Source organism: Sus scrofa, chromosome 15 (assembly GCF_000003025.6).
Source record: "Sus scrofa isolate TJ Tabasco breed Duroc chromosome 15, Sscrofa11.1, whole genome shotgun sequence".
NCBI lineage: Eukaryota > Metazoa > Chordata > Mammalia > Artiodactyla > Suidae > Sus > Sus scrofa.
In genome coordinates this window covers 70,260,889-70,288,495 of record NC_010457.5, presented here as the reverse complement: position 1 = coordinate 70,288,495, position 27,607 = coordinate 70,260,889, and the positions used below count along the sequence as shown (strand labels likewise).

Here is a 27,607-nt window from a genome sequence, read left to right as displayed (position 1 = left end):
ATATATATATATATATATATATATATATATATATATATGAATATATATATGAATATATGTATGTATGTGAAAAGGATGCATGCATCCCTCTATGTTTATAGCAGCACTTTTCCAATAGCCAAGACATGGAGACAACCTAAATGTCCACCGATAGATGAATGAATAAAGAAGACGTGGTGCATATATATACAATGGAATACTACTCAGCCATAAAAAAGAATAAAATAATGCTATTCACAGCAACATGGATGGACTTAGAGATTAACATACTAAGTGATATAAGTCAGAAAGAGAAAGACAAATAGCATATGATGTCACATATGTGGAATCTAAAATATGGCACAAATGAACTTATCTAAAAAACAGAAGCAGACTCACTGACATAGAGAACAGACTTACGATTGCCAATGAGTGAGGACTGGGGAGAGGAATGGAGTGGGAGTCTGGGGCTGGCAGATGTATATTATATAGAATAGATAAACTGCAAGTCCTACTGTATAGCACAGGGAACTATATTTAATATCCTGTGATAAACCAAAATGGAAATGCATATTTTAAAAAATTAAAGGTCCTTACTATGGTAGATGATGATCTTTTAAAGGTTGTTCTTCTTGGTAAGAAAAGTAAATAAGATACAAACAGTATGAAAAAAGATTGAGTAGAATATGTAAAGTCTAGATTCCTGTTTTGTTCTTTGAACACGTTCTTTCAAATGCAAGTAAAATTTGCATCCTATAGCAAATTCTACATCAGTAAGTTTCTTCCATGAGACCCTATACTGGTCTACATTCTATACGATATAAGCAACTGCTAGATTCATATCTAAAATGACTTAAAAAAAGTGGGTATAAGTCTAGAAAAATACAGAGAGTTAAAATCATACTTCTTGATTATACTTGTTTCCTCTCAAAGATGAATACCCATGTAAATGGACATGGACAATCCCAGTTTGGAGACTAAGATGAACTGTTCAGGAGCTCTGAATGATGAAGGTAGAAATCTTATTTTTCATATGGGAAAATATCTTGCTCAATATTGGCCCACAAGGCAGTATCAAAGCTAACGTGTGGAGAGATTTTAGTAAAATGAAACAAAACTATTACAATAAGAATATTCTGGCTCCAATCCTGCCAGTTATTGCTTTATGTCATAGTTAATTTACTGCATACATTATGTTATTGGAATTTACATCAATTGTGTAGGGTTGACTAGTGAGGAATCTTAAATTCAGAGACTTGTCTTCAGACCAAGATTATTGTGACTAGGAATTAGAACTAAAATGTATATCTTTTAGCCCCTTATATACTATCTTCTATTGAAAAGAGCAAAATAAAATATAAACAATGTTTCTTCTAATTTTTAGACCACTAAATTCTTGATATAAGTCACTGCACCCATCTTTTGACGTAGGCAAGAAGGTTGTCCTGTTTTACCAAGTCCAGTCTTATCTCCCTGCAGTACTCTCCTTTACTCTTCTGTGAGGAATCCAAGAGACCATGAGGATGTGTTCTCTTGAAACCCATGCCCCCCTTTCACACCATGCTCTAGGCACCTGAAATTCCTGGAGTCTACTTCCTGGACCCATGCAGGGCTCTTATCCAGTTCTGCCCTCCCACAGGTGGAAAGTACCCTTGATGTGTGTGCTTCTAGACCCAAGAAAATGCCAGGAGGCAGCTGGGTGGAAGTGAGAATGGCAGGGTTTCTCTGAAGCATGCATTTTAAGCCTCTTTATGTAGAGAGCAAGAGGGAAAGTGCCACAGGTCAGCCTCTCATTCTGGAAGAGCTCTGATGACCCAGGCAACAGAAAATTCTAAATTTGAACCCAGCTTTCCATGTGTTTATGAAGATATAATTGTCAAGGCAAAAAGATAAAACATTTGTCTTAACATTTTTTGTTCAATGTATAACTTTCAAAATAATTTATTTATAATTTTAAAACTTCAAATACCTTAAATATTTAGACATATTGCATGTGTTAGGACCTGCATGAAATCTTTCTATATAGGTACAGATAAAAATATAAATATATAGATGTAGATCTATATCTAGAGATATAGTATCCTGCTTTGTGAGGATACTCTGTCATTGGACATATAGCTATGTATGAACAAGACAAACAAGGGCCCTGCCCTATGCTAGTGGCATGGACTCCTGGTCTCAGAGACTAGTAGGTGATACAGATGAAACAGAAAAATAACATGCATATGAAAATGCAGTATAGGTACAGGGTGATATGGAAAGTGTCAGAGATCGAAGGAAGGCAATGATGCCTGTGAAGTCTTCCTAAATGAAGTCTTCCTAATGAGGAGGAGGAAGACGAGAAAGAAAGGGAGAGGAAGAAAACAAAGAAAAATTCTTAAGGGTAAAATACTTCAGAATTGGGAGGGTGGGAATAACACATTACACACCACAGTAAAAAAGATGATTAATGAGAACCTACTATATAGCACAGGAAAATCTACTCAATGGTTTGTAAGAGCCTATTTAAAAAAATGGATATATTTATATGTATGACTGATTCACTTTGCTGTATACCTGAAACTAATACAACATTGTAAGTCAACTATACTGCAATAATTTTTTTTTAAAAAAAGAGTAAAGTACTTTAACCTAAAATAGATTATTATAGGGAATCAAGTATCTTACTATCCAAGGACAGTTTAACTTTACAATTTCTAAGATTGAAGTGGATGATAAACTTGTAGATCAAAGTTTACATCATCTATGAATAATCATTAATTTTTTTTAGTTATTAAAGCATTCACTTTTTTTTTTTTCTTTTTTTAGCCACCCCTTGGTATATGGAGTTCCTGGGCCAGGATCAGATCCGAGCCGCAGTTGCAACCTATGCCACAGCTACAGCAATGCCAGATCCTTTAACCCAGTGTCAGACCAGGGATCAAACCTGTGTCCTAGTGCTACAGAAATGCCACCTATCCCATTGTGTGACAGTGGAAACTCCTAAAGCACTCACTTTTATGTGCAAATATATGCTCATGTTATATATCACATGATATATAGCAAGCATAAGATACAAAAATACACTAAAATGCAAACCAACCTTAAGAATTAGTCAATAAAGCATAATGTAATTTTTTGTTACACAAGTGAAACCAGAAGGGGTTCAAATGTTGTAAAATGAGTATGAACTGGACATTCCTCTACTATGGTTCCTTCTGAACTTAAACTATGGTTTACACACAGTTGCCCTCTTGAAGAACTCTTCTACCACCAAGAGCCGAAATAGTAAAATCAAAGGAAAAAAAGCCCAGAGCTACAGTCTGTAGAATTCTCTGTCATCTGATAATGACTTTCTATAGGAAATGAGGAAGATGATGAAAAGAAAGCAGTGTGTGTTTGGAGCAGAGAGGAGTGTGAAGTATACTAGATACCTGATAATATTATAAATACGTTTTTTGATTTTTTAAATGAATTCTAAATGGAATGAGATTTTTTTTCATTGGGGAAGAAACAATAAGAATTCTTGGGGCAATCATCATTTCTTTCCATATAGCCTCATATATTTCTTCCAAAGCTTGTTTAAGTCTTCCTGCAAGTTGAAAATCCTATTAAAAATTTCAGAGATAATGACTAACTATCACCTTTCTTGTAATACAAATCTTTGCTATAACTTGGCTGCAGTATTCAATTCAGCCTGGTTTCCCAGGGTTGTTCTTCCTTGTCATATTCAGTGGCAGACCTTTTGTCCACAATGGTTTGCATGTAGTGATTTTCTAATGGTGATGATGCAATTGCTTTGATCCTCCCACACTCCTTCATCCTGCCCTTTCTTGGGGACCAGGGTTTGTACCTGACTGGGATTAGGGGTACAATAGACCCTGGAACATGGGTCTACCAGCTAACTTATAGCAAGAGAGGAGGGATAATTAACTCCTAAAGGTGTCTTCTGGGAAACAAAAGGGGATTCAGAAACCAAATATACTCCACCTCCTTAAGTTCCTTCCCACCCATCTCAAACAAAGAGGTGCCCTCCCTTTTTCCCCAAAATTTGTCTTAAATATGTGCCCTTGAGTCTGTCTCTTTCCGTCTTCTGGATGACTATTCCATCAATTCACACTGAAGCCCCCTCCATGCAGTGTTGAATTTTCTATATTTCTTTTCAACTATTTCTTTCTCTTGAACCTAGAGCAGAGGTTGGCAGGCATTGTCTGTAAGGGCTAGATGGCAAATATTTTCAGCCTTGTGGGCCATATGATCTCTGCCCCATCTTCTCAACTCTGCCTGTAGCTAGAAAACAGTCATTGACAATATATACTTGAATGGGTGTGATTGCTTTTCAATACTACTTTATTTACAAAAGGTGTCACATTGGATTTGGGCTCCTGGCCATAGTTTGATCTAGGATTTTCCTCATATCCCTTAGAAAGAAAATCTCTTGCCTCAGTTCTTCTTTGCTCCATAAATTCTTCATCTTTATTAAGATGTTTATCTGTGAATAGAATTCCTTCATGCTTGAGAAATTTTTTCATGTCACTTTCTCACCACCCATTTCCTACATAACCCACTCACTATAGCTTCTGATTCCACCACTCTACTATTATTCTACTCTTCCAGATCATCTGTAGCCTCCTAATTGCCTATGTTCTCTCCTAATCCTACTTGACTTCTCTGATGCCTGTGCTGCAATTAAGCACTTTGTCCTTGAAAACATTTCCTCACTTGTCCTTTGCAACAGCATAGTCTCTCCTTCTCTCCGTTTCTCTTTCTCTCTGTAAATGCCCTCCCAGTCCCCATTGCTTACTCCTTAAATACTGGTTTAATTCCTGAGTTCCATTCTCATCTCATTCTATACAACTTTCTCTCTGCTATGCCTTCCATTATCATAACTTCAGTGATTCCCATTTACTCATGATTCCTAAATATCCTTGTAGATCTTTGCTTCTTCTCACATGGAAAGATGAGAAGTTCTAATAGTCAGTTCATTGGTTGTACAAACTAAAAACCTTGGAGAAGTTCTCCAAGGAGAGATAAAGTGTAATCATTTTGTGTCACATGATCCAGGTTGCAATTCAGGCTCTGGGGTGGCCTTGGGAAAGTTCCTTAGATTCATGGAATCTGTTTCATCATATATGAAAGGGAATTAGCAGTCCCTCACTAGGCTTTTGAAGAATTAAATATAATATCCACCACAATCTCTTTATTAACTAGTTGATAGATATCTCACAAATACTTCTATTTTTATGATGATATGCCAGGTGCACTTAGCTTTATCTGTGACATTGACTGAATCTTGTCTCAGGCAGGAAAATTTCTCTCTCTATTCTAACTGGTAAAATTCTATTCAGCTTTTAAGATATACTTCAACTGTTAACTTATCAATGTAACCACCTTTCCCTATTAGATTCAGAACTAAATCTTTTCTTTGCTAAATTATCACTAAAGATAGACTATAAGTTCCATTAGGGCAGGGACTTCTACTTTCTAGCACTTATGGAAGAAGCTCTCAAGTTTTAGCAGGCACTCAGATTGTTATTAGAGCATGAGTGCCATTATCATATTTTAAACAGTTTAGCCAACTAGTCCCACTCACTCCACTTTTTTCTAGTGACAATAAATGTTGTCAAGATTCAGAGATTCAAGGAAGATTGTTTTCTTAGGATTCTCATTTTGAGATTTAATATAGATTTTTCTCTATAACATTTTTCTCATAATTGACAAGCTACTTGAAAACAGAAAGGAGAAAAGGGAAAGGGGGAAGAGGAAAGGGAAAGGAGAGAAAATAATCCTCTGCCCCATGTGCCAGAGCCACCCAGAAAGATGCTGGAGAGGGAGGGGGGATCTTGGAGTAAATTTGAAAGAATTTAATGTTAGTGAAAGAAATTGAATTTTGGGGGGGTTCCTTTTTGGTTTTTTGTTTGCTTGGTTGGTTGTTACATGGAGAATATGTAAGCTTTTTTAGCTCAGGAGTATGGCAAATAATAAAACTGAGTACGGCGCTAAGAATGATAATGCTGTTACTCGGTACTATGGATCCTTGAAAATTTGAAGGATTAATGAGCCATAATTCATTTTAAAAATTATTTGCAAGCTTAATTATATGACTTCTTTGCATGTTCAGTCCTATGTCCAAAAGTTTTACCTGACGAGTCTCGCACTACCATTTTATTATGCCTTATTACCCATATCCTGTATTTACATGATAATATATATTTGTGTTTATTCTCTGCACTGAAATCTCATCTGTGCATATATCCATGCTCCCTAGCTTGTTTTTCTCAATTTAGAAATTAAGACCAAGGCAAAATCTGCAAACTTTCTATAACTCAGGGTTGGATCTAGGTAAAATGTCTATTAACTAAGTATTCAATTCCTAATTAAAATTCATAATTAAAACTGTATTTTCATCATTATGGAAAGTTATTTTGAAAGCTTACCAAAATAATTAACTCATATTTATCACTCATATTATTGCCATCATTACTACTATTACTTGACATCTTAGAACCTCTTAGATTTTGTCATAAATTCAAACATATAGAACATCCTTTCCCTTTTATAAAATTCATAAATTCTATGATTCAATGAAGTTATTAGAGGTTATGATAAGGCATTCCAAAGGCACTAAAAGGGACCCTCTCAGTTTTTAATCTATGAGTTATTTAAACATGCAAATATAGGTTTCTAGTAGTTTTATGAACTGGCTTTGTATTTTGTGGTTCTAAATAGGAATTCAGTCAAGTCTTAAAGAAACTAGAAGATATTTTGATCTGAAAGCTATAGGAATTCACAAGGGAACGAGTAGCTTTCTTCTCTACTTTGTAATGCAAAGAAGTGCAATCCACAAAATCAGATGAAACAAGCCATTAATTTGACAGTCTCAGTTCTCATAGCTCTATTGATTCAGAAAGCTGAAAACAGTTATGGAGGCTTATTGGCTCCAATTAGGAAATGTGAAGCTTGAGGTTAGAAGAAATGAGTGTATTGGAAGAGGAGTCATTCACTAACAGAATCCTTCTTAACATTTTATCATGAATGGGTATAAACTCTTGGTCTAGAAGGTTTCTATGGGGGTTTTTGTACTTTTTCATTTATTGATTATCTTTATGGCCTAGTCTCAGAATGTTCAGAATCTCTTACCAAAGCTGACTGTGTCGTCTTTTGGGTTGCTTTTAGCAAACGTATTTATCTGTGGGACATTTCATGACAAGCTCAAGAGAGTCCTTATAAATCTCATTTAGATAGTCTCAAAAAATATTTTTAATCCCGTCTATATAATTTTATGTATATAGAAATGTCTCTGCATATACTCTTTTCATAGATTAATCAATGTAGACGCTATATATATACACTTATTTTAATACATGCATTATCTCACATGGAAATAACCCCTCTTTTTAGAAGTATGTAACTTTTTTTCCCCTTCTCAATAAAAAGAGTAGCTAACTCTCATGACCATCTTTTGTGTATATAAATATGTACCCACAATACTGTCTTTTAATGTTAAGATCTTAGTAAATAGTGCTGCAAAGAGGAAGATTCAAGGAGGAAAATGGTATTAATATTTTTAAGAATAACATCCAATGAAGCAAGATAATGTTATTTATAGCTGCCATTATGAAAGGCCAACATTTTCTTCAGATATTCCTTTCAGAATGTCCTTTTTTTCCACATGTTTAACTCAGTGATAGAAATGCAATTTTTTTCCCCTTAATGATCACAATACATTTATATTTTGGGTAGCTTTTCATATATAATCAAATGTCAGGGAGGTGGGGATGCTGATGAGGAAAGACTTGATAGATAGCATCAATTATCAGTCGTAAAATCCTTGCTTATCATGTGTAACAAATCTTCAGCTGTAAAATCTTTTGACCAGCTTGGCACTAGCCGAAAATTTGCTGTACGATGAATATAATCCAACTCTAATAGAAGATGACTGCGTTTCCAAGTAGATTTTTACATAGAAAAAAATAAGATTTTTCTAATAACTCTAACATCACAGCAACAATTCATGGAGCTTAATTATGACACTACTAAATGTGAAAATCTATTCAGTGCTAGGAACACTTTTCACATTACATTCACGCTAAAGATTGGCTGTTAAGAGCTCATTACTGGTATTTTTCTAAAGAGTGGTTTATTAAACACAGTTACCTAATAAGCATCTTTGGTGGTGCAAATTGCTGAAAACAGTAATGAGTCTGATTAGACTTCATTTCAATTACGACAGCTTGTCTAGCTGTATACACACACACACACACACACACACACACGCGCGCAAGCGCGCACATACACACACATTTCCTTGATGCTTCAGAATCTAGCTATAATGCACTATAGAGTTTAAAAAATAAAAAGCCACCTCTGTATTTCCTTTCCACATTTCACTAATGAAGAGAGAATTGTTCAAGTCATCATCCATTTTACACACCGGAAAACTGGTTGGACAAAGTAGAGTCACAATCCTGTTTGCTTAAAAACATCAAAGGCTGACTTGACTAATATGTCTAAGGTCACCTTTAGTTTCTCTCTACTTTGTTTTTTTTTTTTTTTTAATGTTTTTTCCTTTCCCTTAGGAATATAAAGCTATAAATGAGATGGAGACTTGAAAATAATTCATTCCTATTTGGTTTGTGGAGGTTATTCTCCAGATTAAGAGACTCACCGTTTCATTATGTTTTATCCATGTATCTTCTATTTAAAATCATAACAATATAGAAAGCTGTTGGACTATGTATGCTAATTATCAGATTTTTTTAAAAAAATACAAATATTGAAGGAAAAATGAAATAAGCCAAGTTTTATGAATGTGCACTAAGGTATCAGAAAGTGTAAAGAAATGTTCCTTAGAGACTAAACTTGATTTTAATGTTTTTAAAAGTATGTTTATTTAGCTTCATTTAACAGCTAACCTTTATTAAATCATGCCTGAATATTACTGCTCAAATTGAAAGAAAAAAATGTTAATGTAAAAAGCCTTTAATAAGTGATTAAGCTGTCACTGCTATCATTTGGATACTCTGGCAACATTTTAATGTTTCTGAGAGCCATGGCCATGGATGTAATCCGCTATTTTATATTTTCTTTCTTTCCTTACCTCTCTCTCTCTTTCTTTCTTTCTGTTTTGTCTTTTTTAGGCTGCACCCACAGCATATGGAGGTTCCCAGGCTGGGGGTTGCATCCAGAGCTGTAGCCACCAATCTATGCCACAGCCACAGCAATGCAGGATCCGAGCTGTGTCTGTGACCTACACCACTCCTAATGGCAATGCCAGATCCTTAACCCAATGAGCAGGGCAAGGATCGAACCCACGTCCTCGTGGATACTAGTCGGGTTCATTACCACTGAGCCACGACGTAACTCCTATTTTATATTTTCTGAATAGATTACTTTTAAAGTATAAAAATACTTTTTGACACTGAACTGGACAAAATAATCTCTAAAGTAAAACATGAAAACAATGGCTGGAGGTAGAAGCATTAAAAAAAAAAAAAAAAAAAAAGATAAGGTACAATAAAACATCCTAACCTAAAAAACTTTACAAGTTAGCTAAGTGATCATGCAATGACCATTAAGACTGAAAGTCAGATATAAATGAAATTACAGTGTTCTTGTGGGTATTCAGATACTTAAAAATGACTTACTTAAAGAGAGACCAGTTCCAACTATGTCAATTCAGTGAACAGGAATATACTTTTTGACCTTTGATTCATTAATTCCATGTATTTCCTACTTTGTTTACAAAAACACCTTTTGCTCAGAAAACACAAAGACAATTCTAAATCTACAAGAGGTGTGCTGTGCTTTTAGTAATTCAATTAGTATATATTTTAATTATTTGCTTTTCAAGGATTTTTTAAAACATTTCATCTCAAATGATTCTTATAAAGTGTTTTTCTTTCTGAATGCAATTGAGAAAATATGTCAATAATAATAATATTGTTAAGTTTCCTTTTTTAAAAAATTTTACACATGTTAAGTCCAGATATCCCCCCAAATGAGTATGCAATTAAGGAAATGAGTCTTCATAATACATTTCAAGGTTATAAATAAGACTTTTAAGTTTGATAAGTATGGAAACTTTTTGAGGCATTTGACTTGGTTCAAGCCACAAATGATAAATATATGGCTGAAGAAAATGTTAAGTAATGCTTACGATATTTTATAAAATATTATGTGTTATATACTAGTTATATAATTTAGAATGTACTTTGGATTCTAAGATTATAAATAATAAAGTTAATAAAGCAGATCATTTTTAGGATGAAAGCATTTTTAAAAATCTCTTTTCCTTTTTCTCTGTCATTTTCCCCCATTTTCTCTAAACTTTTGCACTACTACAGACATAATACTTATGTACACACTTATAAGCACCTGATTTAATTTTTCTATGTAACATATCTATATTACCTGTAGGGTTCAGTTTTTCTTATTGTTTAGGGGCTTCGTGTAAATACGATGCAGGCAGTTTGAAGAAGCAGCAGGAAGATTTGACTTATTTACTCTTCTAACATAAGCAACTAAATCTAGCAAATTTTGAATTAAATTTCTTTCACATTATCTGCTAATTTTAAAATGTGACTGGAAAAATCTTCCTTTTCCTTAAAACTTTCGGCAAATACTGGAGCTTATCCATAACTGAGGCCAATAAAATAGGTCATTATTACGAAGGAGAAATATAAAATTATAGAATAGTTTTGACTATATAGAAGTAACATCCTTAGAGCTCTTAATTCTATTGACAGTATTGAGAACAACTTTGTGTTTCGCTGTTTTGTCTCTTATTTATAGAGACAAAATAAGCTATTTTTGTCTCACAACAGATGAGAGTTGGATTGGAATTAATGTAGAATTATAAGCAAATGAAAGGGATCTGTATTTCATGTGATAAATGCCACTGGATCAACCATTTTATTACAAAGCCCAAACTTTTTTTAAACATAATGGCCTCTATCATAATAGTAGATGAAACTGGCAGTTGAATATTGTTATAGAGAACACACTCAAGATGGAATGTGAAGAAACAATTTCTTTGCTTGTGGTCCCACTATTGTTAGCATTTTCACAAAGATTACTTTGTTGGGCACCCCCTCCAGGACAGGAAATGCCACTTTCTTTGAGGATGCTGATATTTTCTCTTCTGCTTGTCTCATTATGCAGCATTCTTTGTTTTTACAAATGGAAGAGCCAACAGCTCTAATGACGGAACTGTCATTCACACTGCACTTTAACAATGTTCTGTTTATCTGGAAATTAGAGCATCCTGATTATAGGTGGTGCTCACGTTTATTTCACCAAACCATAGAACGGGGCCATGTAGGAAGAATGGATAGCTAAGAAAACTACTTTTGTTACTAAAAGCTCTGCACTGTTAATCCTGGACCACGTTGACTGTATTCTAAAGCAGTTTACTTTCATATGTAGCTTTTTCCATTGCCTTCAGATCAAAGTTATTTTCTTCAGCCTGGACTAAATTATACACAGGTCCCAGGAGTGAAGGACACTGAATTAATGCACTATGTCACCCAGCCCTGACTATAGAATATTTTTATCAAAGTCCAAGGCACTATTTTGCTATTTCATTAAAAATTAATGCACGAATTGCCAAAATGAGAAAAATGCATAAATAAACCAAACAAATTTTGTCCGGGCTTTAGAGTCACCTTAAGCAAAGAGTTTTTAAGAAGAATGGTTGAAAAAGTGTATACGTATATGTAAATAATATTCTTACTCCTTTTTCTAATTATGTGAAAGAGACCTCCACCTTAAATAAGCAGTCTTAATTATCTGCTTTGTTTTATGTAAACTGTCTTTTTAGAGTAAATTTCCAGAAGAACACAAAAAGAAGCTGAATGCAAATTCCATCTTACACAAGGTCGCGTAGCTTGGGAGATTCTGAATTTGTTTACTGACCCATGTCAGCATGGTGTATTGGGCAAAAATGAATGTAGTTCAGCCTAAATATAACTAAATTGAGCTTTGCATTTATATATTTGAAATAGAATAGACACATACAAATAACTGTTTTCAAATAGCACTATGTACACATAATGATTAACATAACATTTTAGGAGTGTGACCAAGGACATTAACCAGGCACGTCTTAATTCTGGGCTGGTACCATGCCTGGTTTGCATTAATTAAAAGCGCAAATTTATTTTATACGGCACAACAGTATCTTGAGAATCAATTGGAATAACCTCAGACTTTTAGGATGATAGTGATGTTATCTCAGCAGAGTCCTTTTTTAAAATAAATATTCAGAACGCAGAAAATGCACAATACTTTTGGTATTTGAATTTCTCTTTCTGGAGCAATCATACAGACTGTATAGCATGAATCTAGCATGGGGCTTTCAGGTTGTGTTAACCCCATTTATCCCTGCACGCTACAGCTCACCTGTTATTTACACACATAAGAGGGTTGATCCTGCAGAACAAGGGGAGTGCTGTGTTGTGACACAGAACATACATATTCATTAGCCTGGCAGTCCCTATGGACATGTGGTGTGTCCTGATGATCTTTGTATGACATAAAGAACTGGGGGATGGGTAGATGGCCTTAATGGATTGAAAACTTACATGGAAAAAGGGAAAAGATGAGATGAGAAAGGCCAAAAGTAACAGCTTTAAAGGTTGACGACAAAGCACTATTTAAACTGATTACAGATTGTCTAAAATCATTCACAGAGGTAGAATAAACAAAATAACATTTGATTCAACCTGGGAAAATCAGTCCTCTTACCCACTAACCCTCAAACTATTTCCCTTGCAATAGTTGGTGACACCTAACACTAAATACTAAGCTTCAGATCATGAATCATTTGCTAATTTTAAATTGCAGGTATATACATAGTTGTGTATTCTTTTGGATCAGTTATAATAGGATATACACAGAATTTTGGACACTGCTTTTTACTTGATTTAGATTATTATTAAATTGTCTACATAAACGTTTGTAAAACTCTCCCCTGCAAAAAAAAAAAAAAAAAAAAAAAAGAATCTAAACTATAATTTTAAAATACATTGATTTTATGTGAGCCTGATTATATGTGTTCATCTAAATACTTTGATTTGAGTACTGGAAATTTTAGAACCCCCACAGGAAAAAATAAGTATTTATTTGAATTGCGATTATGATTTTTCTGGTTTGCTTTAAGTGATAGGCTATCTTGATCATATATTGAATGCAAGCCCAGTAGCCTAAAAGTGATATTTCTTTCATCCATGCAGCTTGCTTTGTGTTGTGTTTATGCATTTACCCTCATAAATGCAAGTTACTCTTTTACGTCTTGCATGTTAAAAATGATGAGATGTAGACTTCTTGCTCTGGTGCAGTGGTTTAAGAATCCAACTGCAGCAGCTTGGATCACTGGGGAGGTGCAGGTTCGATCCCCAGCCCAGGAAATTCCATATGCCACAGATGCGGCCATTTAAAAAAAGAAAGAAAGAAAAGATGACCTGTGAGACCCATGTATACCAAGTTTTAACCACATTTGAAATATTGGCAAAATAGTCATTTTTATATTTGGTTACATTTTGATGAGTGAACATTATGTTACTGTGAATAAAATCTAATGCATTTTAGGGAAACTGACTAAAATCATAAACTACCCACAAATTTAATTGAAGGATGAGTTATATACCAAGTTGTGGTGCCTGCAACATTGAATCCTTGCTTTTAAAGCCCAAAATGATGATATATAGGACAAGATCAGTTGCTTTTCAAGATAGCAACTACCCAACAACTTTCTATAAGAATAAGCAGCATAATTGGGAGTAACAATGTCTCAAAAGTTGAATACAGCTCATGACTGACTAATAGGTGATGCTTTACTATTAATGAAGTTTTGGTTTGTGGAATCAGAACCTATGGAATATTCAGGGAGCACATTAGGAATGGTGGGGACTGACGTGGAAAATAGCTACAAAAAGTATCTAATAAATCACAGCAAAGGGGAAACACTGAAATATTGACAGTCTGGAAACCAGGTTTTTTTTTGGGGGGGGGGCTTGTTTTTTGGGTTTTTTGCTTTTTAGGGCCTGACCTGCAGCATATGAAGGTTCCCAGGCTAGGGGATGAATTGGAACTATAGCTGCCAGCCTACACTACAGCTCATGGCAACGTCAGATCCTTAACCCACTGAGCAGAGTCAGGGATCAAACCCACATCCTCATAAATACTAGTCGGGTTTGTAATCCAATGAGCCACAACAGGAACTCCTGGAAACCAGTTTTTTGAATTCATTTCTCATTTTACACTGCTGTATTAATGACACTGAATCAACAAGGAAAGCAACAGATATTTTCCCTGTGCTTTGATTAAGAGAGCAGGAATGCATATACAAATAGTATTTGGAAAAACTTTCTTCTAAAGGCACTACCCTTTTGAAAAGTTGTAGTGTACTATACTTGCTAGTTTTCAAGTGAAAAAACTGGAGCATAAAGCTTCAGAGTGAAATTATAAATTTAATTGCTTATATAAAAGGTAGATACCATAAAAATACCTGATGTTGTAGTGGGGAGTGGTGGCATCATGACAAAATGGAGAGGACATGCATGTCCAAAAGGGGCAACTGCTGCTCAGATTCTACCAACAGTTTTGCCAGGCAAGATTAAGGTCTAGGGTTATAAGATCATTCAGTTTATCTTGAAAAAGTGGGAAATGTGGAAATAGAGCTTCTTTTATGTAAAGATGACTGATTTTTGAAACTCTGCTGGCCAAACAAAACATGGTTATAGGCTTATGCTGCTTTCAGACTGTCAGGTTTCTCTTTGTTAGAGCGTAAAGTATTTCAGCTATATTTACTAAGGACCATTAAGCCAAAAATGCCCTTGTGATTTTTAAAAAAAGGATTGCTTTATGCAAATAAGGTGGAATGGGGGGGTAATTTGCTGCAAAATGTATTACAGTTTGGAGTCTTGACGTGTGAAAGTGTGATTTAAAGAGAAACTTTTGACAGTATTGCTATATAAATAGAATATCTTATTCTGAGATCATCGTGAACTGGTTTTAAACCTCTGTTTCTTAGCTGTGGTCTCTATAATGTTAAATCACAAATACATTAAAAATAAATGAATACTATAAAAATATTTTGGGAGTTCCCGTCGTGGCTCAGTGGTTAACGAATCCGACTAGGAACCATGAGGTTGCAGGTTCGATCCCTGCCCTTGCTCAGTGGGTTAAGGATCCGGTGTTGCCGTGAGCTGTGGTGTAGGTGGCAGACGCGACTCGGATCCCGCGTTGCCGTGGCTCTGGCGTAGGCTGGCGGCTACAGCTCCGATTGGACCCCTAGCCTGGGAACTTCCATATGCCACGGGAGCGGCCCAAAGAAATAGCAAAAAGACAAAAAAATAAATAAGTAAATAAAAATAAAAATATTTTGTATTTTTGAAATATTTTGACTAAGGAGACCATGCTCTGTTTTGCTGAGTATGAAAGAACTTCTCTACCTTTCTTATAACTAATATTCCCACTGGAAAAACTCCTTTTCAGTTCAGTAGCTGTCCAGAGGTTGGAGAAAAGGTGATTTATAAATTCTAGGAGTGATTTTAATTTTTTTTGTCTAGTCAGTTTTGTTTTGCGTTTAGTGTACCTCTGATTTTTTTCGAAATAAAAGCATGACAAGAAATATTTATCTAGCAGTTTATAGTTAGAAAATATTTTCTCAAATATTACAATGCTTTAGGTAACCTTAATAATAATCCAATAAGGTATATGATACTCATTATTTAATAGCTGAAAAAAGTGAACATGATATACTTATGTAACATCACCAAGATTAGGTCAAATAAGTGATGGTATGAAGTGCAGAAACAATGGTCTGATTCTCAAGCTTGGGGTACTCACTCTTCAAACAAAATTCTAGGACCTTCTTTTTGTTTTCTCTAGTCCCTTTCTATCCCAGCAATCGTTTTGCCTCCAAATAAGACACTGTTAGACAAAATGGAGTTCAACCCCACAGGACACCATGGTAAATGAAGTACCAAATTGTAACTGAGGCTGTCTGAATTGGCGACTAGGTCACTTTAAAGTTCTCCAAATCTTGAAAATCAAAGAATCTAATCTAAGAGATGAGAATGTAAAATTATAAAGACAGAATGCTGGAAAAGTTTCATTGTCGGGTAAAACAGATTCCCTTGATTTAACTTCTTAGCACTGAACCACAAGTATTTATACATACTGGGCCCTCAATTTGTTGACTAATTAAGACTAACAGTCCCTACATCATATTCAGCTTATAAAACACTTCCCACTTTGGTGTTCTGAGGATGGAGCCTAATTAAATAGATTAAAGAGAATATGTAATTTCTGCGCTTCTTTCCCTCACTTTCTGCCTGATATTACTTTTAGATATGACGTCACATTTTCAGCCTTGGTATTGGGAAATAGACTAAGAAGATTTCAGATCAAATGGGTTAAAACAGATAATACTAGATAATGCTCTGTTGCCCTCTTGGCTTATGAGAGTTGATAGACAAAGGAGAATGCTGCCTAGTCTGTTGAAAATTTCAACTGGGCATCTCTCCCTTTGAAAGGTGATGGTAAGTAGCTACTGCATATGACCAGTTTTCAATACCAGGAAGTTTGTAGACCCTCTCTCAGAAGACTCTTATTTTTTTAGACAATGAATTTGCTACTCTCCATTTGAAGTTCTGAATGCTCTGTGTGTTAGTTCTGCCATTCCTTACCTAGGAGATGATGAATCTGTTGTATTATTAGGCTGAGGAGGCTGTAAACTATTATAATTACTTTATTGTATTTATCCCTGTAGTGACTATTTACTAGAGAGAACCTCAGTAAGTATGGTGTTCAGTATTTTTTTAAAAATGATGACGAAAGGTTCAGAGGTATGATAGCCCAAAGGAGTATAAAAAGTGTAGTGATGTTGTGCAGGCCTGTGTGAGAGCTGTGCAGCTTTCCTAGAGAAAGCCCGCCACGCCTGCAGGTGTTTGCCTCAGGTCCCTGCCCTTAGGAAGTCTGGAAAAACCTAACAAATGAAGGCACAGTCCCTAGCAGCCAGAATTACCCTATGGGAACCTGTAGAAAAAAGCAACTTTTTTAGACCTCATGAACTGCTGAATAGCATATGTGTGTTGGGGTGGGGGTGGGGTACTGAGTGCCTTAGATTAGTATTTCCACGACTGTGTGCTAAAAATAGATTCTAGCAGGCTTAGCCTTTTATTCCAAATTTCCTCCTAATCTGAAAATTATTTTTATGTCCTGCATTTTTCTGTATAACAATTTATCATTTTGAAGCTATGACAGAACTTTGAAGGATGTTACAGTTTTGTTTCAAAGCAGTTAAAGAGTAAAATGGAGGAAGTAAAGCAATGAGACAGCAACTGTTTAGAAATTAAACATAAGTTATAAAATGGTCAGTAATGATAAGAATGGAAAATGTTATCCAAATTGTCTGGTTTTATGGGAAATATAGACTTGTTCATTTATATATACATAAATTCATCCTATAACAACATAACAAAATGCTTGGGCTTTTTACTGTAGTATCTGTCATACTTTTATAACACATGTTAAAGTATCTTAAAAGCAATTTTCTATTACATATTTTACATACATTATATATTTACTTTTTTTTTTTTTTGTCTTTTTGCCTTTTCTATGGCTGCTCCCTCGGCATATGGACGTTCCCAGGCTAGGGGTCTAATCAGAGTGTAGCCACCAGCCTACGCCAGAGCCACAGCAATGCAGGATCTGAGCTGCGTCTGCGACCTACACCACAGCTCACAGCAACGCCGGATCCTTAACCCACTGAGCGAGGCCAGGGATCGAACCCGCAACCTCATGGTTCCTAGTTGGATTTGTTAACCACTGCGCCATGGCGGGAACTCCTACATATTTTCTATTACATATTTTAAAAACAAATACATTGTATTGTAAAATTTGCCATCTGTATCAAGAATTTTCTGATCCTTTCAAAAATAAAAATTGATGTTTTGGAACTTTTCTTCAATTATCTTAAAGAGCTATTTTTCTTATTTTCCACTGTTTTCTGAATTTTTATTGTACCTATTTAAGCTATTTCTAAATAGCAGTAGGAGTTATTGTTATGGAGTCATGTTTCTAATAATGTTAAAATAGTATTGTTTCTGAGGTTTTTCTCTTTATGTTCCAAAAAAAAACCATATAAAAACTGTTTTCAGAACTCATTATTTGGGTGCCAAGTTAAGTGACACACATGTGCTGCTGCTTACTCACAGATAATAGCAGTATAATCAAAGGGAGCATGAGTTTTTGTTCAAAGAATATTTGGCTCTATGTTTTTCTTCCATTTCACATCAGAAATATCACCACCAATAAATAGAATAATAATACCAACAAAAACAAGTTTAGTGCTACTTCCAATTAGTATTAAAGTTCCAAGAAACTGCTGAACAAGCTCTTTGTGGTTCTAAGGCAGGACAGTTTCCTAAACTCTGGGTTCTTAACTCCTGCTAATATTAAGAACTAGCTTATGGTTTAACTATTAAACTTACACGTTCAAATACTATTAGTGATTTTAAAGCAATGGATAAATACTCATGTTTCAGGGGATGTGAATAATTCTGTTCCCTAAGGTTATTTAATGAAATCTCAATCTTAAATTTTGCAGCCCTGCTAAGGCTGTTACTTAGTATGCATGAATAAATAAACTTTCAATTACCTCAGTAAGCACATCCAAAAATAGCATGAGAATCAAAAGGCAATGGTGTTTCCATATAATTGGTCCAAATAATTTTGATGGATTGGATCTTTGCTTAATTTCAGATGAACCAGATATCTTATGAAATTTAATTAGTTTTGCTAAACTATGCAGAAATGCCTAGTGAAAAGGGCCAACCTATTTTATTTAAATTTGATAATCCTGTCTTCTGCAGTGATTATAACTTACGAAAATCATTTTGTGCATATATTTTACAAATGATTAATTTACAAGGAAAATTTTAAGCGAATACAGGTGAAAGTTGCCCCTTTTGGTTTTTTTTTTTTTAAATAATTACTCTAAAACAAAAAGTTTCTTTTTTTTTTTTTTTTTTTTTTTTTTTTTTTTTTTTTTTTTTGTCTTTTTTGCTATTTCTTGGGCCGCTCCTGCGGCATATGGAGGTTCCCAGGCTAGGGGTCGAATCGGAGCCGTGGCCACCGGCCTACACCAGAGCCACAGCAACGCAGGATCCGAGCCGCGTCTGCAACCTACACCACAGCTCACGGCAACGCCGGATCGTCAACCCACTGAGCAAGGGCAGGGACCGAACCCGCAACCTCATGGTTCCTAGTCGGATTCGTTAACCACTGCGCCACGACGGGAACTCCAGTTTCTTTTTTTTTAATGGGCACTTTTTAAGAATGTTTGTTATGTATGTTAACTAATGCCAACAATGGCTTAGCTCAGCTTACTTAAAGGAAGCCAGATTCTTTGGGTGTGTTTGTGTGTTTTGTATTTGTGGTAAATTCCATTGCCTGTGACTCAAGTTATTTTTTTGAGACCTTGTTTCAAGACATTTATTCATGTTTCTTCTGTATCAGTCTAATTCCTACTCATAGCATATGTGTATTCTTATTTTTTCAATTATATATTTTGATAATATTTTAAAGAAAAAATATCCTAACAGAAATTCCCCAGAAATAATTTACAGGAGTAACGAATTTGTAGGTCTTTTAAGACAACTCTACATTACAGTCACATTAATATTCTCTCCTTTTTATAAGGCTTGAAGTAAATCCCATGACACTAGAAGAATTTAGATACTGATTACTTGCGATTGGTTCCTGGTGATTTGCTCTTAATAATTTCCAGTTGAATTTAATGAAAGTATGATTCCTGAAATGCTGCTTCATTAGAATTGCATCTTTTCCCCTTTAAGTGTGGTCTCGGTCATTTAGAGGGGTATGTCCCCCCCTCTAAAAAGTAATGATTGAGAAAACAGAAACAATTAAGATTATCACTTTAGTTCTTCCTAGAAGCCCCCTACTCACCAGTTTCTATGAGTGAAATGATACAAGCTGCACTTCATCAGGACTTCACAATATGTTCTTTACAATTGATGAGATTATTTTTTAAAGAGAGTTTTAGAAGGGAAACATGAAGACTTCAGGGGAGATGAAGGAAAGGAAGGTGAAGAATCTGTTGCATATACAAGAGAAGTAAGGTGTTTAGCATTTTTACTAATATATATTATATATATAATATATAGATAGCTTGATTAAGTTATGACAGTGCAGCATTCAGACTTAATTTAACTGAGATGGTGATTTGCAAATGAATATCTACATGGATCTTTTTAAAAATCCAAATGCAAATGAGTACAACTGCAGTAAAATATATTTGCAAATGAATCCTGTTGCTTTATTCATTTATTGTGTAATTACTGCAATCCTTCCCACCTTGTTTTCAATATTTCTTAATCATTAAGTCGGAAGCATGACAGCAGTGCCAGCCCTGGCATGATTCTCTTTGACTAAAACCTTGTAAATTAACACAATTAGCACAGCATCATCCTGCTAATTAACTTCCAGTGTCTGGTGCAGTGGTTTTGCAAACAAGGAAGAGGGAGTCAGAAGGGAATCAACATGCCATTCTGTTACCAAACTCTGTGCTATGTTCAGTTTAGCTCAGTAAGTCAAAACTGGCCATGTCAGAAGCCAAAGTCAGGCAATGAAGAGCTAAAGAGGTTGGAGGAGGAAAGCAGAAGAGGTGAGAGCTGTCAAAATAGACTGTAGTAATTCAGAAGGGAGCCGATGCCACAGATGCTTCATTTAAACCAGACCTCCTCCTTATCAAGGAATCTCTGCCAGAGGGCACAAGTCAGTTTGCAAAATTCACTTAGGGTAATACAAAGGAGATTAAGAAGACCTGCTTAATATAGCTATACCAGAACAGGAAGCCTTGGAACCAAGAAGAGATTAGGATAGGATGAGCCAGCATTGGGAAATAGAACAGGGTTCCAGTGCACTTCTGTAACTGAGTCCTAAGAATACATTATAAATCCCTTTGGGTACTGGTTCCCTAATCTGGGAAATAAGGTGATGTCCAAGACCTCTCTTTAAATTGTAAAATCCAAATGATTTTCTAACTGCTTTTTATTTTCTCTTAAGGGAGAAAATACTCTTGTTGTATAGTTTGCTTCATAGTCACCTTGCTTCAGTTAGTTATCCAGCAGATGATAGAGTTGCACATAGCATCTCATTTTCTAGTTGTACTCTTCAGCTTTATGCCACATACTGCTTCTCATAAATGTAAAAAGTTAGAATCCAGATTCTCTGTTCTTATCCTCCCTTTTACCTGCCTCTTTCCTTTCTATCTATGCTTCTCTATTATACATACATATATACTTGTGTGTATATATATGTATATTTACATTTATATATTCTCCCCTCTTAGTACCTTGGAGGCTGTAAGGCAAAGGGAAGGATAAGAGAAGGAGGGAGAATGCTAGCTAGAAGACCGACAGACAAGTGATGCTTGTTTTTTTTTTCAGTCTCAACAACAGAACTGAGAGGCAGAAAGGAGCCAGTTGTAATTCATACCGAGTTGTAGGCTTTGTGCGATGAAAGCGATGGAGCGCTGCCTGGGAGATTGCTTTGCTGCACTCCACGAAGCAGATTTGAAACTGTCGTGGACCACTTTAGATGAGAGTTGGATTATGGAATGACCTGCTATGTCTGTGTCATATTGTTCTGCGCAGGGAGCATTATACTGTGCTAACTAGGTGTTCAGTACCAAATAAGAGAGGTATCCTAGATGTGATCTGTCAGCTGTGTCTCATTTTTATATTGGTTAAAATATAAAACAGAAACTGTGATGTGAACAGACAGACTAGCTAGATAGGGCACGTTAATACTATCACATGCTAGATATTTAAAATGTATGCGTATTTTACCATAAGACCCTGTGACTAAATTCTAATTTGACAGGAATGTGTGTGTACATATGTATATTTCTGTGTGTGGGTAGCAAGTAACTTGATAGGCTTAGCAGAAATACATTTGCTTACTACTTAAAAATGGAAAAAATAGTTCTTCTACAGAACGTTCATTTAAATTCAATTTATTTGTTATACAGGGCTGAAATCCAGTCCCTTTTAAAGAATATGCATTGTAGAGACCCTGAGAGGTATTATCAATTGTGGAAATCCTTTATAATGTCATGACCATTGGTGGAAAATACTAGATAATAAAATAAGTTGGGGGGGGAGCTTTAACAGTTCTGATGCCGATCTAATTAACGTTTTGTCCCACAAATCCTTAGGCTTGAAGATGCAGTGGACGCCAGAGCATGCCCAGTGGCCAGAACAGCACTTTGACATCACTTCCACCACTCGGTCTCCTGCCCACAAAGTTGAAGCCTACAGAGGTCATTTGCAGCGCACATACCAGTATGCCTGGGCAAATGATGATATATCTGCTCTAACTGCATCCAACCTACTAAAAAAATATGCAGAAAAGTATTCAGGCATTTTGGAAGGCCCTGTGGACCGATCTGTACTCAGCAACTACTCAGATGCACCATCAGGGTTAGTGAACGGTAGGAAAAATGAAAGCGAACCCTGGCAGCCTTCCTTGAATTCAGACGCTGTTTATCCCATGAACTGTGTTCCAGATGTTATCACTGCCAGCAAAGCTGGAGTCAGTTCAGCCCTCCCTCCAGCAGATGTCTCTGCAAGTATAGGGAGCTCTCCTGGGGTAGCCAGCAACCTGACAGAACCTAGTTATTCAAGTAGTACCTGTGGAAGCCACACTGTACCTAGTCTTCATACAGGGCTCCCATCTCAGGAATATGCCCCAGGATACAACGGCTCATATTTGCATTCTACGTATAGTAGCCAGCCAGCACCTGCACTTCCTTCACCTCATCCATCTCCTTTGCATAGCTCTGGGCTCCTACAGCCACCTCCACCACCTCCTCCACCACCAGCCCTGGTCCCAGGCTATAATGGGACTTCTAACCTCTCCAGTTACAGCTATCCCTCTGCTAGCTATCCTCCCCAGACTGCTGTGGGCTCTGGGTACAGCCCTGGGGGTGCACCCCCTCCTCCTTCGGCATACCTGCCTTCAGGAATTCCCGCTCCTACACCCCTCCCCCCCACCACTGTTCCTGGCTACACCTACCAGGGTCATGGTTTGACGCCTATCGCACCCTCGGCTCTGACAAACAGTTCGGCAAGTTCTCTCAAAAGGAAAGCTTTCTATATGGCAGGGCAGGGAGACATGGACTCCAGTTATGGAAATTACAGCTATGGCCAACAGAGATCTACACAGAGTCTATGTGACAGAATGCCCGACAATAGCATTTCAAACTCAAATCGGGGGAATGGCTTTGACAGAAGTGCTGAAACATCATCCTTAGCATTTAAGCCAACAAAGCAGCTAATGTCCTCTGAACAGCAAAGGAAATTCAGCAGCCAGTCCAGTAGGGCTCTGACCCCTCCTTCCTACAGTACTGCTAAAAATTCATTGGGATCAAGATCCAGTGAATCCTTTGGGAAGTATACATCACCAGTAATGAGTGAGCATGGGGATGAGCACAGGCAGCTCCTTTCTCACCCAATGCAAGGCCCTGGACTCCGTGCAGCTACCTCATCCAACCACTCTGTGGACGAACAACTGAAGAATACTGACACACACCTCATTGACCTGGTAACCAATGAGATTATCACCCAAGGACCACCAGTGGACTGGAATGACATTGCTGGTCTCGATCTAGTAAAGGCTGTCATTAAAGAAGAGGTTTTATGGCCAGTGTTGAGGTCAGATGCATTCAGTGGACTGACAGCCTTACCTCGGAGCATTCTTTTATTTGGGCCCCGGGGAACAGGCAAAACATTATTGGGCAGATGCATAGCTAGTCAGTTAGGGGCCACATTTTTCAAAATTGCTGGTTCTGGACTTGTCGCCAAGTGGTTAGGAGAGGCAGAGAAAATTATCCATGCCTCTTTCCTTGTGGCCAGATGTCGCCAGCCCTCGGTGATCTTTGTCAGTGACATTGACATGCTTCTCTCCTCTCAAGTGAGTGAGGAACATAGTCCAGTCAGTCGAATGAGAACCGAATTTCTGATGCAGCTGGACACTGTTCTAACTTCGGCTGAGGACCAAATCATAGTAATTTGTGCCACCAGTAAACCAGAAGAAATAGATGAATCTCTTCGGAGGTACTTCATGAAACGACTTTTAATCCCACTTCCTGACAGCACAGCGAGGCACCAGATAATAGTACAACTGCTCTCACAGCACAATTACTGTCTCAATGACAAGGAGTTTGCACTGCTCGTCCAGCGCACAGAAGGCTTTTCTGGACTAGATGTGGCTCATTTGTGTCAGGAAGCAGCGGTGGGCCCCCTCCATGCCATGCCAGCCACAGACCTTTCAGCCATTATGCCCAGCCAGTTGAGGCCCATTACATATCAAGACTTTGAAAATGCTTTCTGCAAGATTCAGCCTAGCATATCTCAAAAAGAGCTTGATATGTATGTTGAATGGAACAAAATGTTTGGTTGCAGTCAGTGATAACTTCTTTTTAAAAATGTAATGAATGTTGGCACACACACATAAAACCTGCTACGTAGGGTATAGAGTCCCTTTCCAGTAGTGTTTAAATCGCAAAGGGTACTGGGGAAGAAGACGATTAAATTGCATCTTTAGAGTCAGGGTAGATTGGAGGGAAAAGTGCATCCAATGAGAGCTTCTGATTTGAAAGCCCCAGATGACAGAAAGCATCTGCTGATGCTCAGTTCGGTTCAAGCTAAACAACACTCACCAAGGAGCAAGGTGCAAGTGTGTTGATTTCAGAAGGACATGAACCTCGTGTGTTGATTCCATTCTGCTGTTCTCGAGATTTAGTTGCTGTCAAGTGCCTGGAGTGGTGCTTTATTTTTTGTTTGCCTCACAATTACATTGGTGGCATGTGCTAATATAAAGAGCTTTAACTTCAAACATTATTGGACTAAAGAGATGAACGGTTGTGTTATGACAGAAAACCAGATTTTTGCCATTTTAAGAGCAACAGTATTCCTCAATCCTGTCTGTTCTGCAGTGTTAAACTAAGAACAGGTAAAACAGGGTAACGGTAATCTGGACCTTAATTTCTGCAGTTCATTTCTTTTAATGTTCTTGTCTGCAAAAACTCAGGAAAGTGATTGTGATTTGTATAGTACCTCAAAGGAATGTGTTGAAAGCACTATTTACTGCTGAGAGTAATGGGATAGGCTTCAATGTTACTTTATATTAAAATGTATGTTTACCTCAACGATTGGAAAATAACAAGGAAAATTACTTTGAATGTATCCAGAAAAATACTGACATGTGATACAACTGAATATTTACAATTTAAAGTAGAAATGGAAGGATTTTTTTTTAAGGTTCTTTCACTAATTATGGGGAATTAACCAGAGCAGAATAATTCTTTATGTCAATAACTGCAAGAGTTCTTCATACATTGCTCCTTGATAATGAAGTGATAATGTTCTTAAAAGGTACACTGGTTAAGGGAAAGCTACTTATTCAGTTTGTGTTAGTGTCTAGAACAGTCAGCCACAAGACCTGTTTAGGAACCTAAAAGTCATAGTACCTAAAAGTTAGGACTGCCTTTTCCTGCAGAGGTGATAATGGTGGTGGTGGTGGTGGTGGTGGTGATGGTTTGCAAGTTCTCTCTGAAAACTGCTGGGAATGGTGTCATTCTATTCACTAATCTAACTTATAGGCTTGCCATGCTGTTTGACAGAATGCAGAATATAGCAACCAAAACAAATAAACAAATACAGAAAACTACCAACCAATTTACACATGTATCCGCAAAGAACGTCCACGTCTCCTCTCCTTCTTTTTGACTCCTCTCTTGTCAGTGCAATTTTGCTTCTCATTTTGAAATCTTCTGGGCTGTAGTGCTCCCACAGTTCATTTCTACCTCAGTTTTGTTACATTTCTCTTGGAAGGTCAGGTAGAAAATTTGAAGTGGACATACATACACACACACACATATTCTCACACACACAAACACACAGAATCTAGTTTGCCAAACATGTTACTTTGTTTTCTATCATCTTTTCCCATAAATCTAGTTTCCAAAAAACATAGGTCTTCATGCTTACTTCCACCTGAATCCACACCCACCTCAACAGCATATGCAGTATTTTTCTTAATTTCCCATTCCTTTCCTGCTACCCACAAAGTTCTTCTTTGTATCCTTTAATGCTTTATGTGCAACTTTTCATTGCTAGCTGACTGATGTTTGGCAATACCTCTGAACAGACACAGTGTAGGCTATAGCTTTCCAAAGCCACTGCCTGTGCATAAACAAAACAGCCTGGCTTTTTGAATGTATTTTTCCTCCCCCCCCCTTCATTTTTTTAGTTGAGAGATGCAGTAACAAACTGTTGCAACACACTGGCATTTTATGTATTCGAAAAGTGATGTACATTTTTAAAAATTTCAAATAAATGCAATGAGAAGCCCCAAGAAAGGTCTTTCTGTTATTGTTTTGTTTTCCTTCAGAAAAGTTTTTACTGATTTTATCCACAATGCAAAATTCTCTGAAACACTTAACATAGAGAAAGTTAATGAAAGATTTCATATTTCTCAAATTTTATGATGCTTAATCATTACTCCCTTTTTTTCTTATTTTTGTTGCTAAAAACTGAGCAAAGGAACCAGAATTTAATATACTAGGATTTTCTATCAATTAAAATTGTTCTTACATATAAATATTCCACATTAAAAAGCAGTGCCTTTCATAAGGATACAAAAATAATATTTAAGTACATCCTCTGCTTCTCACAAGTGAATAAACACTAAAATCGTGTTCTGGCTCAACCCTGCACACGTCCCTTTTTGTAAGGAAATTCTAATATCTCCATTAGCTTATAGGTTCATATTGATCTCACAGGTTTACTTTTGCACAGTGCTGACCTATTTTCCATCTTTCAGACATCACATTTCATTCTGCCAACATGCTGTGTTCACTTGAAAGCAACTGGCAAGTTTTGACAAACCCAATCTTATTTAGACAACTTTGGAAAATCCAGAATTAACCCACATTTTTGTGGCTAGTAAGACTTAATGCCAAATATATGACTACACTATTGTGTTTTATACTCATTTATAAAATTGGAAATAAAGTCATGCATATTGGCTTTTAACTTTAAATGACTTAAAATTACTTCGAGATATGAGTGGTCAAAAAATCCATGTATTTAGGCAGAAGCTGAAGTCATGTGTGAATTTCATGTAACCTCACGAATTCTAGGATTTGATCTCTTAGGAAATTGGGTATGCTGAAGAAATGAAGATGTGTTGAGGGAGATAAGCCTGACCTTTGAGTAGGTAGTGCTCTCCTGTGAGTCTCTGATTCTCCATGGCAGCATTATGAGCTTTTCTATGGACGAGCCTAATAATGAGCTCTTTTCTAACCATCTTTCTGGAGCCCGGGGTGGGGGTGGGGTACCACATGCTGAGAAGCGAACGTGTACAATCAGTGTTAGTGCAACTGAGTAATGGGGCTTCATACTCTTGGCCTCTTTTTGACTGCTAAGAATTTGGAGAAGGCTACTAATGAAGGTAAGGTAATGAGCCAGTCCAAATCCCTCACCAGCTGGCCAGGGGATTTGAGCCAGTCCACTTAACAGCCCCTAATTCCCTTCTTCACAACTGCAATAAC

The 27,607-nt window shown here is 36.6% G+C and overlaps 1 protein-coding gene across 2 annotated transcripts in view; it reads left to right on the top strand.

Annotated features, from left to right (window-relative positions):
- FIGN (fidgetin, microtubule severing factor) overlaps nucleotides 1–27,607 on the top strand; it is a 138,826-nt gene that overhangs the window by 105,600 nt on the left and 5,619 nt on the right. For both annotated transcript variants that reach the window (XM_003483662.4, XM_005671888.3), the window contains one exon: nucleotides 22,208–27,607. This exon is cut by the window's right edge and continues 5,619 nt beyond it. In XM_003483662.4, the coding sequence (XP_003483710.2) occupies nucleotides 22,208–24,462 (2,255 nt within the window). In that variant the 3' untranslated portion in view covers nucleotides 24,463–27,607. The remainder of the gene's footprint in view (nucleotides 1–22,207) is intronic.